This window comes from Microtus oregoni, unplaced genomic scaffold (genome assembly GCF_018167655.1).
Source record: "Microtus oregoni isolate MIOR12 unplaced genomic scaffold, Mior012 000016F_ref0000370, whole genome shotgun sequence".
Taxonomy (NCBI): Eukaryota; Metazoa; Chordata; class Mammalia; order Rodentia; family Cricetidae; genus Microtus; species Microtus oregoni.
In genome coordinates, this window is record NW_024543075.1 from 38,035,522 (window position 1) to 38,049,559 (window position 14,038).

At 40.3% G+C, this 14,038-nt stretch overlaps 1 protein-coding gene across 1 annotated transcript in view; it reads right to left on the bottom strand.

Annotated features, from left to right (window-relative positions):
* Window positions 1-921: 921 nt before the first annotated feature.
* Window positions 922-14,038, bottom strand: part of LOC121457368 (serine/threonine-protein kinase Nek1-like) — a 45,669-nt gene continuing 32,552 nt past the window's right edge. The window contains 7 exon segments of the mRNA XM_041666039.1: window positions 922-1,007; window positions 4,164-4,296; window positions 4,864-4,910; window positions 4,913-4,993; window positions 5,597-5,693; window positions 5,695-5,812; window positions 8,364-8,503. Coding sequence (XP_041521973.1) covers window positions 922-1,007; window positions 4,164-4,296; window positions 4,864-4,910; window positions 4,913-4,993; window positions 5,597-5,693; window positions 5,695-5,812; window positions 8,364-8,503 — 702 coding nt within the window.

Genomic DNA, 14,038 nt, shown 5'->3' on the forward strand with positions numbered 1-14,038 from the left:
CTGAAAACAAAGGCTCCCCTACTTTTTAGCAGGTGACACTGAGGCACATATACGAGAGGGGTTAAAAACCAAAAGGGCGATTTTATGCTATTTTCTAGGTCCACGTTTAAATTTATAGCCTGATTTTTAGACACACTATTTCTGGTCCTTAAAGAGAAACAGAAGAAATTAAAGAACTTTTAAAGTGTCAGGAAATACAGCTTAGCTATTCCTTCATAATGAAATCATTCAATGATTTTTAGGATTATTTCCACAGTCTGTTTCCACTGGGCTAGCTCAGGAGATTAATTAATTAATTAATTCACTTTATTATAATTCAAGCAGTATCTTGCTTTTTAAAAAGCATTTCCTCTCTAAAGATTATTAATGCAGTCTTAAATGTAATTTTATTATAATAGTGCATATGCACTGTCTGACATCCAGGCAGTATTACAAAGAATAAAGGTAAGTAAAAACTATCAAAGACAACCAGTATTACAAATAAGTAAGCATAAATCCTCAGATTGCCTTCTGAAGCACAAATATCTCTAAGACAATCAGACCAAGATGCAGAATTGTGACGTGAGCGCCCCACATAAGACACAGACTAGACAGGAGGATAGAGAAGGGCGCGTGGTAAGAAGCAGCAGGACTGGAAATGCTCGCTGCAGTCTCTGTGGGGGTGCCACGCACCACTACGAAGCTTTCACTGTTTCTCATGGTGAAAACCTCACAGTAATATCCACGTCAGAGTCAACGTCTGCACACTATTCCATCTTATGAGTGCGGCACAATGAAGTAAACTATTCTTATGTAAAACCACAAGAATGTCTATTCTTAAAAAAAACATTGTTGAATGAGTTAATAAGCACACTGATTTTGCCTAACACTGCCAAACAGCCCTCTTTAGACCCCGGTAAATCCAAGGCATCATGTCAAACATTACACCCTGTGGACCCCACTGTCTGCCACGCCCTTGCTGCTGACAATGTCTGTAATGCTCTCCACGATCAGCAAACGCGGAAATGCTTTAAAGATTCCCCGTGTTAGTTACCGACCGTCACTCACTGTCCCTGCTGCAATGTTCTGCATCCCTTTATACAGGATGTGCATACTGATCCAAGACAAACTGCCATTCATCTCTGAAAATCCAGTTTCGATGTCGTCTCCTTAAGGACCACTCTCACCCTGCCTCCCGCCAGTACTTCATGCAACTTGAATATATCTTCATTGCTTCCAATGTCACACACCACTCTCTATTATAATTTATTCGCTTTTACAGCTATAAAGTGCTTCAGAGAGTCAGGAAAGCAATGAACACACATATGCCTACCTAGCATTAACAACGTTAACTTTTAGTCCTACTGGTTTTGATATTTAAGTAAGAGCGTATTACAGGCTGTATACTTTCCCACTTCAGTGGCCTTCTTTTCTAGGGACATTTTTCAGCACACCCAAATTAATGTATATTCTTGTTGTTTAAACTTTTTCGCTGCTATTAAACATATGCAGAAGTATATAAGCTTGTTTTAGATGTTATATAAATCACACATGACTTATTTAACTTAGATTTGTGGGCATATGCATACTCATAGCTAAAGATTTGGTTCATTCATTTGAACAGCTGTATAGAATTTCATTACATAAATACAACATAACATTCCATCTAAAATGGATGAGAAGGAAAGGTAGATTGAAAGAAATTATGTGCTTAGTTGCTGATGATCAATGGGAGGACGTGGTAGTCTCTGCCAACATACCATTGGCCACACTACATTCAATCAATTCTCCTTGTGAAGGAACTCTTAGAACCAGTTCTAAATAACTTACAAAATTACTACCTCTGTTTGACCTATGACTTTTGAAAGAGCTTCATATGGACTAGTTAGTGTTAATTTTACCACCGGAGACAGTTACTAAAGCTCACAAAACCTACACTGCAACAGTATCAGGAGACCTTATTGGTTGAGATCGGTTTGGGGAAAGTTGACAATTTCCAGGGAAATTAAACAGAAATGAGATTAGAAGATCATTTTACAAAGTTCAAGTCTTGCTTGTGGTGTGGGTATACACATGTGTGCAGATGCTCTGTCTATGTGGACATAAGCACAGACCACCGGCTGATGGTGGCGTGTTTCCCTCAATCTCTTCACCTCACTTTCTTCTTTTTAATATGTCCCTTACTGGTTTCTCATCATTTAGAATGAGAATAAAAGTGTGCAGGCATCATGTATATGACACGATTCTATTATCTCCTAGATAATATCTAAAACCCAACTATTTATATATAGGACAGCTTGATTTGAGATCCATTTGCTCTCATTATTCTAAACACAGTCACCGTCTAGCACTTAATTGTCTAATGTTTAACACAGCATCTTAGCTTTTGTTTAATGTATTTTTCATGTGTTTATTCAGTGGCTACATTAGTAAGCCAAAGTGTGCTATAGGATATATAAGAAGTTTGCTAAGGTTGCTGGGGTATTCTACCTTGTCCTTTGCTCTTTGCAAAGGCAGTCGCTTGACTGTGAAACTGCTTTACCTTTTCTCTCCAGGCTGGCTCTGGGTCAGGGAACTTCGTGGTCTCACAAACGTCCCCACTGCACACTACAGTAAAACTGACCACGTTTCCTGAGGGCTACACAGCTCAGCCTAGTGTTTGGTCCTTGTAGGTGACTAGGCCCATAAGACAGGCATCCTTTAGCAACCATTCAGCTGTGCTAATCCTACCTTGAGGCCCAGCTGATTGTTACAGCTCTCCACTCAAAGGGCAAAGCAAAAGAAAAGCTCTTCAGACACTTGACAAGGAACACTACAGCCTGAGCATACTGCTGCCGAATCCACTGAAAAGTCCATTGAAACAAGACTTGTGGAGAGCTTCCTGAAGGACCAGTCTGAACGAGAATAGAACTGGCTAGATCTCGCCACAGATTTACTAAAATAGAATCATTCTCTAGTCCTGTGCCATTGTAGCTTACACATATGAAAAATAATCTATGGAATCCAAATGTTGCAAAATTACAAGCTATTCCTCACTTCAGTGAAGTATAGCTCAAGTGCAGGAGCTCAGTGAAATCAAGAATCTGTAAATTCCAGGCGCTGGCTAAAGCAGAGACCTTCATCTTAATGGTGAAGTCATCTGTTATCATTTCAGAAAATAAAATACCTATTTTATAGTAATACACCGGAAGGAAATTTCCGAAGTCTTAACAAGTTAATAACTCAGTTAACTAATGTTAACACTTAGCTGTACTGAGATCTACAGACCTCTGGGTTCTGTTGTGCCCTAGGGGCTCTGATTCTACTAACCAGGATTCCTGCTTCCCTGCCAAGTTTCCAGAACAAAGACCTTCTGAACATTATCCTATTTTTACCCCATCCCTTGTTTTGTGCTTGTTTATCTAATATGCTGCTTTCTCAAATATTTTTAGTACTTATTTTTATTTTGTAAAGTGGATGTATTTTTAAAAATTAACTTAATTATTCTTAGCAAGAGGCAATATAAATGTATTTTAAGAAAAATTATATTGCTAAAATTAAACAATTAAAATTAAAAATCCTCAATTTTGGTCTATGAATTAAATCTTTAAAGTAATTATATTTTGACAACCATGTTAGAAATAAATTCATGTTCAGAATTTTACATTTTCTTCCTCTGCAAAAAAATTCAATAGATTGATGAGAATTATTTTAATTTCTACAGCTATTGAATTTTTAATTAGGAAACTTAAAATTTTTTATTTAAGGGTTGGAGAGATGGTTCAGTGGGTAAGAACACTGGTTGCTACTGCAGAGGCCCAGGTTCAGTTTCCAGCACTAACACGATGGCTCACAACCATCTGTAATGCCAGTTCTAGGGATCTGATAGCCTCACCTGGTTTTGGTGGGCAATGTACACAAAAGGTGCATATATATACATGCAGGAAAAGGTACACATTAGTAAATAAAGCACTAAAAATTCATTCCAATGTTACTTATGAACTAAAAGACAGTGACTTAAAGACTCTAAGGCAATAGAATCTCGTGACAGGACAGAGTAAATTTTAGAGCTACTTCACAGTATCAGACAGGGTCCAGTACAGACTGCCTCAAAGCCCATTTGAGGAGAGTGCCTTATCTTACATCTGTCATCTTGTTTTTTTCTCACATTTGCTTAAAATATGAAGGCATGAGAAAAACTTTACCTTCATGATAGGCTCCATCTGCCATGACTAAATGCAGAATCTTGGCGTAGAGATGCTGATGCTCATTGCCCAAAACAGTCTCAACTATTGTTGAACAAATTTCAATATTTTCATCTTCATCCTCATGAATAGCCTATGCCAAATTACCAGATGTAAGTTAATACGGAAGCTGCTACAGAAGAGAAGCAATCAACGATAGCCTGTGAACCATAACGGTGCCTAGGCACAGCAAGCTCTCCCTAATGGACAATAGTGGCACTTACATCTCGGTGGCAAACAGGAGCCGTGTAATTAGACTCAAGGCGTCTTCACCAGAAGGGGGATCATGCCTGGTACTATAAGCCTAGCCACTCTATGCAGCTGGTCAGGTCAGTGATTTTAGAAGAAAACCCGCTACTGCTACTTTCCTAAACCAGCGTGATTCCTAACTACATCATACCATTATACCCAGCGTTAGGTGTAGATCTCTCCCTTCAACAAAGAAGCTTATCTTTACAATAGCATGAGGTCATCGCAGAAAGTTAAAACTGGTTAAGATGCAGTGAACAAATTATCATGGGCAGCCTAGCTCTACATGATACATCTGTGTATACGCATATATAATAGCAATGGTTAAAGAACAGGCCGTGCATTTGGGAGGGGCTTATACAGGACAAGTAGGAGGGAGAGAGGGAGACATGATGTAACCAAATTGACATACCTTTACTTTCTCATACACCTCAAATAACTTCTCAAAGCCCATTTCTGCTCCAGGTGAAGTCTTAGCTCCTCTAAGTGGTTGAAGACGCTGTCATATTCACATTCACTAGCAGTCTCACCGTCACTGTTATCTAAAAAAGACACTTTGTGATTAAAAGTCATTCTTACACTACCAGACTGTCATCAACGACAAATGAATTATAGCTTCCTGTATTCTTCTACGTCTTACCCAAGAAGACGTATTCTGTCTTACCCAAGAATGTTACTTTGAGAATTGTTTCTTTTAAAGACATAGATAGTAAATCAGATTACAAAGAAAGATTCCCAGAAACACCACTATTTAAATGTTAGTTTGGAAACAAATGGAAAAAGCGTATTTCTATGTTCTGAACTGAAACAACCAAACCTATGTATAAAGGATAAACATGGACTATAACATGAAGAGACAGGCAGAACACAGATACTAAGTTATTGTCTTTCTTACTAGAAAAACAAGTCAAGAAATGGAGAGCAAAAAGCAGAATAAAAACGCTTCACAAGTCGCTGTGCAACAACAGTAAGAAATGAAGAACTGCTGTGCGCTGTGTGAAACACGGGCAGTCAACACACGACAGAAGACAGGAGCACACGCCAGCTTAAGCTGGCGATGGCCACACTGCACATCAGAAAAAGACCCCTTACTTAAGATGTCTGAGCACAGAGAAAGAAGCAGGCCCACAGCCAAGACCATGCACCTGAGTGCCACTCCTCATTCAGGGCACTGTCGCTGCTGGTGTTGTCGTCCTCGTCGGCGGCGTCTGTCCCTCTTGCTGTTGGCTCCACTTCGCTGCTCGCTGCTCTTTAAGGCCGACTCGTCCTCCTCGCTGTACTCATCACCGGGCTGCTCCCTGAGCAGCTGCTCCATTGAGGCCTGAAGCTCTTGTAAATCTGTGTCAGTTTCTGCAAACACACTGGAGCATAAAGGATTAAAGAGAATGCTGCCTAAACATGAACGTATTTTGGAATGGTACTTCAACTCAACACATGCATGTGCCTTCTCTCCCGCTTAAAGGTAGTAACCATAGAGAAAAAGAAGTCTGAATAAGCCTATACGGTGTTAACTAAGGAAATAAGGATGAATACAACTGAGAAATAGAGAACATGAGGGGTTTTCTACAATTCATAAACTAGAAGACGATTTGCTTAAATTGGTCCTGATTTGCTAAAGAGAATCATGTACCTATTAGCATTAATCACTGCCTAAACTTTGAAATGATGTTCTGTGTCTCTGTGTCCCAGCTATAATTGGACAATTTAAGAAATTAAAGATGTTTATCATTTGTTTTCTCAAAGGGAATACTCAAATATTTAAAAGAAATTTTGAAAAAACAGATAATTTTGAAAGTTCATCGCAATCTTCATATGGCTACTAGCTGTGCACTTACTATATGCAAAGATTTCCATGTGAATGCATTTGCACTTGTAGCAATAAGAGTCAAGGTCTTGTATAGTGTCTGTATAAAGTGAATATAAGAGCCAACAGAAACTTCTGTGCATATTCTTGAAAACATTTCTAAACATGTAAGTAGATTTTCCCAAGAATAAATCAACTACCATAATCCTAACAGGAGAATTTTGTCTTCAAAGCATAAAATTCCTATCTTTATGAGATTTAAAATGTAGAAAAAAATAAATTCATATAGTAAGACCTTATATTTATATAGCACATTAGTTTACTAAGCAGTTTCAACCAATTTTTAAATTTTATCCAAATGAAGCTCATGGTAGAGACATGAAAAGTGTAAATCAAAGTATGACATGGCTCAAAGCCTCAGCAATGCGTAGCAGACAAACCTTGAGCTCTTGTACAGTAACTCAGAAGCATACTCAAGGCTGCTCTCTGAGGACAGAGTTCTGTGAGAGTCTAGATGTGTGAAGGTGTCTGCTGAGGGATCCTAAACACAGGTCTCATCTACTAGAAATGCAATCTAAGTTAGGGATGCTCATGATGACCTCCCCAAAAGTTTACACTCAACTCCCAATACAAACACTAGGTAAGGACTTGAAGACATTTTACATTACTGGAAAGAGAAAACAATCATTTTCACAGAAGTACCTTTATTTGGTACTTAGTACACTGGCTAGCCATTGGACTTTGTGGACCTGACTACTGACTATCGACCCCACCTGTGAGCATGAGTAAATACTGGCCAAGGCATGTTGGAGTCAGTGAGTGAGATTGGCCTGACTGCCACCCTAAGGAAAACCTGAGAAGATTTCATATTTTATAAAATCAGCATTCAAAAACCTGTGTCAGATAATCTGAAATCTGGTCCCAAATTTAGTTTTTAGTTTGCTTTCCCATTATAAAATCTTGATAAATACATGAACCAAAATCAGTTTTCAATGACAAACAACTAGTAAATCTGGAATAGTACTTTAGGAAGAATTCATTTACAACTGGCTCAGTTAAAAACTGTTCATTTTAGTTCTATTTGGGAAAAACCCTCCACAAAATCCATTACCTAGCAATTTGCAACCACCCAGGTGCTAAACATTGTGTCCGCTAGTGAGCACAATGAAGCATGACGAAAGGGTCCCTCCCAACCACTCACAGGTCTCTATGAGGACTGATGAGAACGGACAGCTTGTTAGGAACTTGCAAAGTACCAATGCCAGGTGCAGCGATCCTGCCTCAAACTGGGCCTCGCCCAAGCTAAGCTCCTCTACCCCAGAGCTACAGCCCTGCATCCTCAGCACTAGACCCTACACGACACTTTTCCTAGCACTTCATGACAGGATACTTAGCTTTTAGCTCCTCCACATTAGTGATACTTGCCTGACGTGCTTGGAAGGCTAAAACTGAAGAGGTCAAGGATGATTTTTATCTGAGGCTTGGCCAACATTTCCCTTAACTTTCAGAAATATCGTTACACTTCCTTCCTGAGTTCTATAATTCGCATGAATCACAAGATAGGAATTTTGTGAAAACAATGAAGTTACATACAACATACACACTCTCTCTCATGGTTACCCTGCCCCCCACTCCCACATATATCACACAAATATAATAACTACTCTACCTTACCACTGACACAGCCTAAAATGAAACATGTCCAAGGCAGATATGAAACTTTCAGGCATTTTCCTGAGAAAATGTGGAGCATTTAATACTTCCCAACTTCCCACTTCATTCCTAGTATAATGGAGACTGTAGTCATTACCCTGTGAAAATTAATTTAATCACTATTTAGTAATCTCTTACTATAGTCGCATCAGTGTACTAGATGGACGTCAATGGGGAAAAAAGACAGTGAACACAAATATAAATGTTTCATATGCATCAGATGAGGTAGTAATCATTTAGAAGCAGATATCCAGAATCAAGAGGCCGACTGTATTTGACCAAGTTGTAAGAACTTGAAGGGTGATGAGAAGCCAGCTGTAGGCCATGCTCTCTGGACTCTTCAAAGGCTCAGACATCACAGCGGCAATCGCATTTGTTAATGGCTTTGTACTCACGTGTCTTCGGAATCTTTACTGTGCTCATCTTCAAGCTCCTCTATCTCCAGATTGTTCTGATGAACATCTCCTACAGTGGGAACGTCCATCAGGGTTCTGAACAGCTTGGAAAGATCTGGGAGTGAGCACGTCCTCAGCATCTACAAAGAGGGTGACAGATTGCTTATTAGGAGGAAGAGAATTAAAAGCAGAAGAACAAAAATCAGAGATAATACAATATTTAAATTATGTATTTAGATTTAAAGGATTCAAAGGTGACTTGCCTGAGGTTAGAAACTAGTTTTCTTAAAATATGGCTCATATAAATAACACTAAATGAACTCAAATACACATATGTATCTGTGTGTGCCAATAATAATAATAAAGAGATCATGAGTTTGGGAGGATGTGGGAGTACACGGAAGGAGCTGGAGAGGGATGGAGGGATGGCAATGATGCAAATTCATAAGAAATTGTCAAAAAATTTTAGATTAAAAATTCAGCTTTAGATTATTTTTACAAAGAAAACTAAACTTGTAAGTAATGACTGGGCTTTAGCACAGAAATCGTGCCGGTCACCTTTTAAAGAGTGGGGGTGGTTTCTGCAGAGACACACATGGCCTGGAAAAGTAAGTCTGCTGGGAATCAGGCAGTGTGAGACGTGCCCACTTGTTCTCTCTCACCCATCCTGCAGTTCGCCCACCTTACCGGGTCAACTCTCCCTGTGCAGAAGAGAATTGTCTGGACTGTGCTGAGCCACTATCATGTACAATCAGAAACCTGCGCACCACTTGCTCCTAGGAGCTGCTGCTACCTATGTGGTTTGTTAAACCAGGGACCTTCCATCAGTGTAAAGACAACCCTGACTGCATCCCCCAGAACGGGGCTGAGTGGGGTCAAAGAGATGGCTGTAAGGACAAGCTCTGGATCATTTATAACAACACTGAGAAGGAACTCAGCCAACTGTGCTAAGAAAAATCACATACAGTGTAGGTGTTGACATTTCGATCAGTGTTGGACAAGAGCAGGAACACCAGGAAGAGTCTCTACTAGCCAGCCTTTCAACAATGAGAATGTGACAGTCAGGACACGAGACAAGTGACTGTAAACACAAGTTCCTAGAGGAATCTGACAGTGGAATTTGAGTACCAGGCCCTGAAAATAACGAGGTGTTAGAGGGAAGGCTTTGAAGAAAACGCAGTGCTTAACGTATTAATGGAAATTTGCATATCTGGTCAATCTTATTAGTGCAACCTTTTCAGAATAACAAAGGATATGTTCCTATTATTTGGACATAGTTCATATATTACAGCAATTAAGGAAAATGGTTATCAGTTACAAACCGGTAAAACTGGCAAAAATGGTTAATAACAACAACAAAAACAACAAAACAAATCCCACTTGCTACAGAACTGAGTGACAGCAGCAGTGCTGCTGAGGCACCTCTCCCAGTGCCTCCCACTGCCACCAGTGCTGAGGCTGGCCGCATCTGCACCCACATGCAGCTTCCGACTTACTGAGATTTGGGATATATAAATATATATACGTATTATATACATATATATATAATAAGCCAGAAGATATAAAGTAGGCATCTTGCAATTGATTGCTAATCAACACAAATGAACAGAATAAATTAATTATATACTTATACTTGAGAATGCCATACATATATTTAGGCTGAGAAAACTTTAGCTTATCCAAAGAAATACATCTCAATTTTACTTTATATCTTTCAGTAGTTAAAATACCTCCCCAATACTTAGCCCAGGATGTAATCCTTCTGCTTCTGTTGGCCAAATTCTACAGTTCCATGTATGTGCCACTATGCATATTAATATAACTTTATATCCTATCATGAAATAATTCCATCAGGACAGTATTTCAAGGGGCCATGTAATTTGACACCTTAGCTCTTCTCAAGGATAATACTCATTTCCTGGTGTATTTGTAGGACACACCTTTGTGTCCACAGAACTCCTTGTAGGCCTCCTTCACAGACTGCATGCATCTGTGTAGATGCTGTTTGGGCTGGGCTGAAGTTAACAGTCTTCCTGCCTTGCCCTCTGCAGCACGTGGGATTGCAGTTACGTGCTGCCACTGCAGTCTGGCTTTTAAGTTTTAAATGGATCTTCATCTTTCTCCGCAGGAAAAACATTATATCAGAACATTTCTGTTCTCATCTGCTGGTGCTAAGGCCGTGAGCACGTTAAACCCAGATTAAACCCCTGAGGTATAGTCCTAGATCCCTTCATTTTTCTGTTTTGATTCTCTTGGCTTTTTTATGTTGCTTACAGTATATTCTATTGTCTTAGCTCCAATGGAAAGAAATCCTAAACAGACCAGGTGATTCAAAGCACTGTTTGAGCGCTTACTTCAGGTATGGATTTCCCCTCAACTCTTCATACCAGAGTGCATTCGGCACTGTTATAAATTTAAACAAGAGCAAGGCTTTAGGGAAGCTTACATTTCAAACGCTATGTTTTCTTCACTTTTAGTATTAATTAGCTTTTTCCCCCTAAAAATAAGGGAATCACATAAAGCAGTGAATGAATTAAGTGTCAGTGTTACTACTGACTGCACATCAAATTCTACATCAAAGAATTCTTTTAATCCTTTTAAGTTTTAATATAAACTATGAGTTAGTAATCCTCTAGCTATACTATATAGTAGTTTGCTATGGGGGCATTTTGTTCAGCCTCTGATTACTACCATAAATACTCAACATTGTTCCCTCAGGAACCTTTATTTTTTATAAATAACTGCTGACTTTATTAAAAGAGATGTTTATTATTTAAAAATGGATTTCAAAGTAAAAGACTGACATGTACTCAGGAAAAAGCAGGTCTAACTTAGAGTGTCTTGAAGCTGGAGCTCAAACGGATGAAGCTCATGCTGCTACGGCTGATTCGAGGGCTGCTCACTGCGGTAGAACCAGACACTTCTAGCTGTACCAGAAAGAGAACCGATGCTGTGGATGTCATCTGGCTGACTCTTGCGCCTTCTCTCTCTCCCCCAGTCTCTCTCTTGCAATCTTAAGGCTGAGAATTTGAAAAGGAGTTAAGACAGTTGCCTACTGCACTCCTTCTGTTCTCATGGAATGAATTAACCCTGAAAACACTAGTAATTTAGGGAGGAAATACACCAGTAATTTTCCTTAACAGTCATTACAAATACAAAATTTAGGTTTTTCTCTCTACAAGTTCTTGTAGGCATTGCTGCAATATGAAAGCAGGATTCTTGGGTGAAAACCTCTGGGGAATAGCTCTGCTACCTAATGGCTACAGGAGTTCACTATATGACTGTGGACAAGTTGCTCTTGTGTATGGGTGACAACAGGATTATGAGCATGAGATGGTTATGCTACCGTTGCTGAAACAACATGGAGGAGACTGCACACATGGTTGGCAAAGTTGATTATCCTATATGGATAATTAGTATTATACATTTATTAGCCATCTTCGTAAAATCAAAGTAGGCTGAATTACTCAAGAGATAATGGAAACAGGGGCTGTTTTCTAATCTTAAATATGCATTTGCTTGAATTTTAGTGAGTTAGACTGTTCTAGTAACAACAGAAAATTAAGAATACTCCATATTACTCCAAAACTATGATCTTTCCCACCACAAACTAGGCATGGGCAAGATCATAACTGGTACTTCATTCTGTCAGAGAGTAAAGAACAAAACTGTACTAGCTGCCCTGTCACAGTCTAACTGGATGCTGCCCACTAAAGCTCTTCAGTTGTCTCTCTGTTTGCAATTGTGTGTGACAAAGCATTCATAATAACAGCTTATCATAAAGGCATCGAGACTCACACCTGACGCTCTCTGGAAGCACTGCTACTATTTCGAATAGCAAAGGAGGAGACATAAAGTGATTCAAACAGCCCAGGAAACGGCCAGGCCAACTGTGCATGCCAAAAGTATATCTTTCTCAACTCTGTCCAGACACATGGCTACTCTGTACCTCAAATACTCCATATTGAAGAATTTTTTAGAATGAATACTCTACCGGTAAAGCAAAGGACACTGTCACTAGGACAAAAAGGCAACCCACTGACTGGGAGAAGATCTTCACCAACCCCGCAACAGACAAAGGTCTGATCTCCAAAATATATAGAGAACTCAAGAAACTAGACTTTAAAATGCTAATTAACCCAATTAAAAAATGGGGCACTGAACTGAACAGAGAATTCTCAACAGAAGAAGTTCAAATGGCCAAAAGACACTTAAGGTCATGCTCAACTTCCTTAGCAATCAGGGAAATGCAAATAAAAACAACTTTGAGATATCATCTTACACCTGTCAGAATGGCTAAAGTCAAAAACACCAAGGATAGCCTTTGCTGGAGAGGCTGTGGAGGAACGGGTACCCTCATCCATTGCTGGTGGGAATGCCATCTTGTGCAACCACTGTGGAAGTCAGTGTTTCGGTTTCTCAGGAAATTCGGGATCAACCTACCCCTGGACCCAGCAATACCACTCCTGGGAATATACCCAAGAGATGCTCTATCATATGACAAAAGCATTTGTTCAACTATGTTCATAGCAGTATTATTTGTAATAGCCAGAACCTGGAAACAACCTAGATGCCCTTCAATGGAAGAATGGATGAAGAAAGTATGGAATATATACACACTAGAGTACTACGCTGCGGTAAAAAAACAATGACTTCTCGAATTTTGCATGCAAATGGATGGAAATAGAAAACACTATCCTGAGTGAGGTATCCCGGAACCAAAAAGATGAACATGGGATGTACTCACTCATAATTGGTTTCTAGCCATAAACAAGGGTCACGGAGTCTACAATAGGTGAACCTAAAGAAGCTAAGTAAGAAGGTGAACCCAAGGAAAAACATATAGTTTTCCTCTTGGCTAAGGGAAGTAGACAAAATTGCCGGGGAGAAAATTGGGATCTTGGGGGTGGGGTGGGATGGGGGTAAGGGGAGATGGGGAGAGAAAAGGTAGAAGGGAAGGAGGGGGGGGTATGGGGAAACAGGAGGATTGGGATAAAGGAAGGGTGGATAGGGGAGCACGGAACCACAATTCTTAGTTAAGGGAACCACTTTAGGGTGGGCAAGAGACTTGACCCTAGAGGGGCTCCCAGGTGCCCAAGCTGAGGTTACCAGTTAGTTCGTTGGGCAGCTGAGGATAGGGAACATGAAATGACCCTATCCTAGAGCAATAATGACGAATATCTTGCATATCATCATAGAACCTTCATCTGGTGATGGATGGAGATAGAGACAGAGACCCACACTGGAGCACTGGACTGAGCTCCCAAGGTCCCAATGAGGAGCAGAAGGAGGGAGAACATGAGCAAAGATGTTGGGACCACGAGGGGTGCACCCACCCACTGAGACAGTGGAGCTGATCTACGGGGAGCTCACCAAGGCCAGCTGGACTGTGACTGAAAAAGCATGGGATAAAACTGGACTCTCTGAACATGGCGAACAATGAGGGCTGATGAGACGCCAAGGACAATGGCATGGGGTTTTGATCCTACTTAATGTGCTGGCTTTGTGGGAGCCTAGCCAGTTTGGATGTTCACCTTCCTAGATATGGACGGAAGGGGGAGGACCCAGGACTTACCACAGGGCAGGGAACCCTGACTGCTCTTTGGACTGGAGAGGGAGGGGGGGAGGAGTGGGGGGAGGGGGAGAAGAGTGGGAGGAGGGGGAGGGAAATGGAA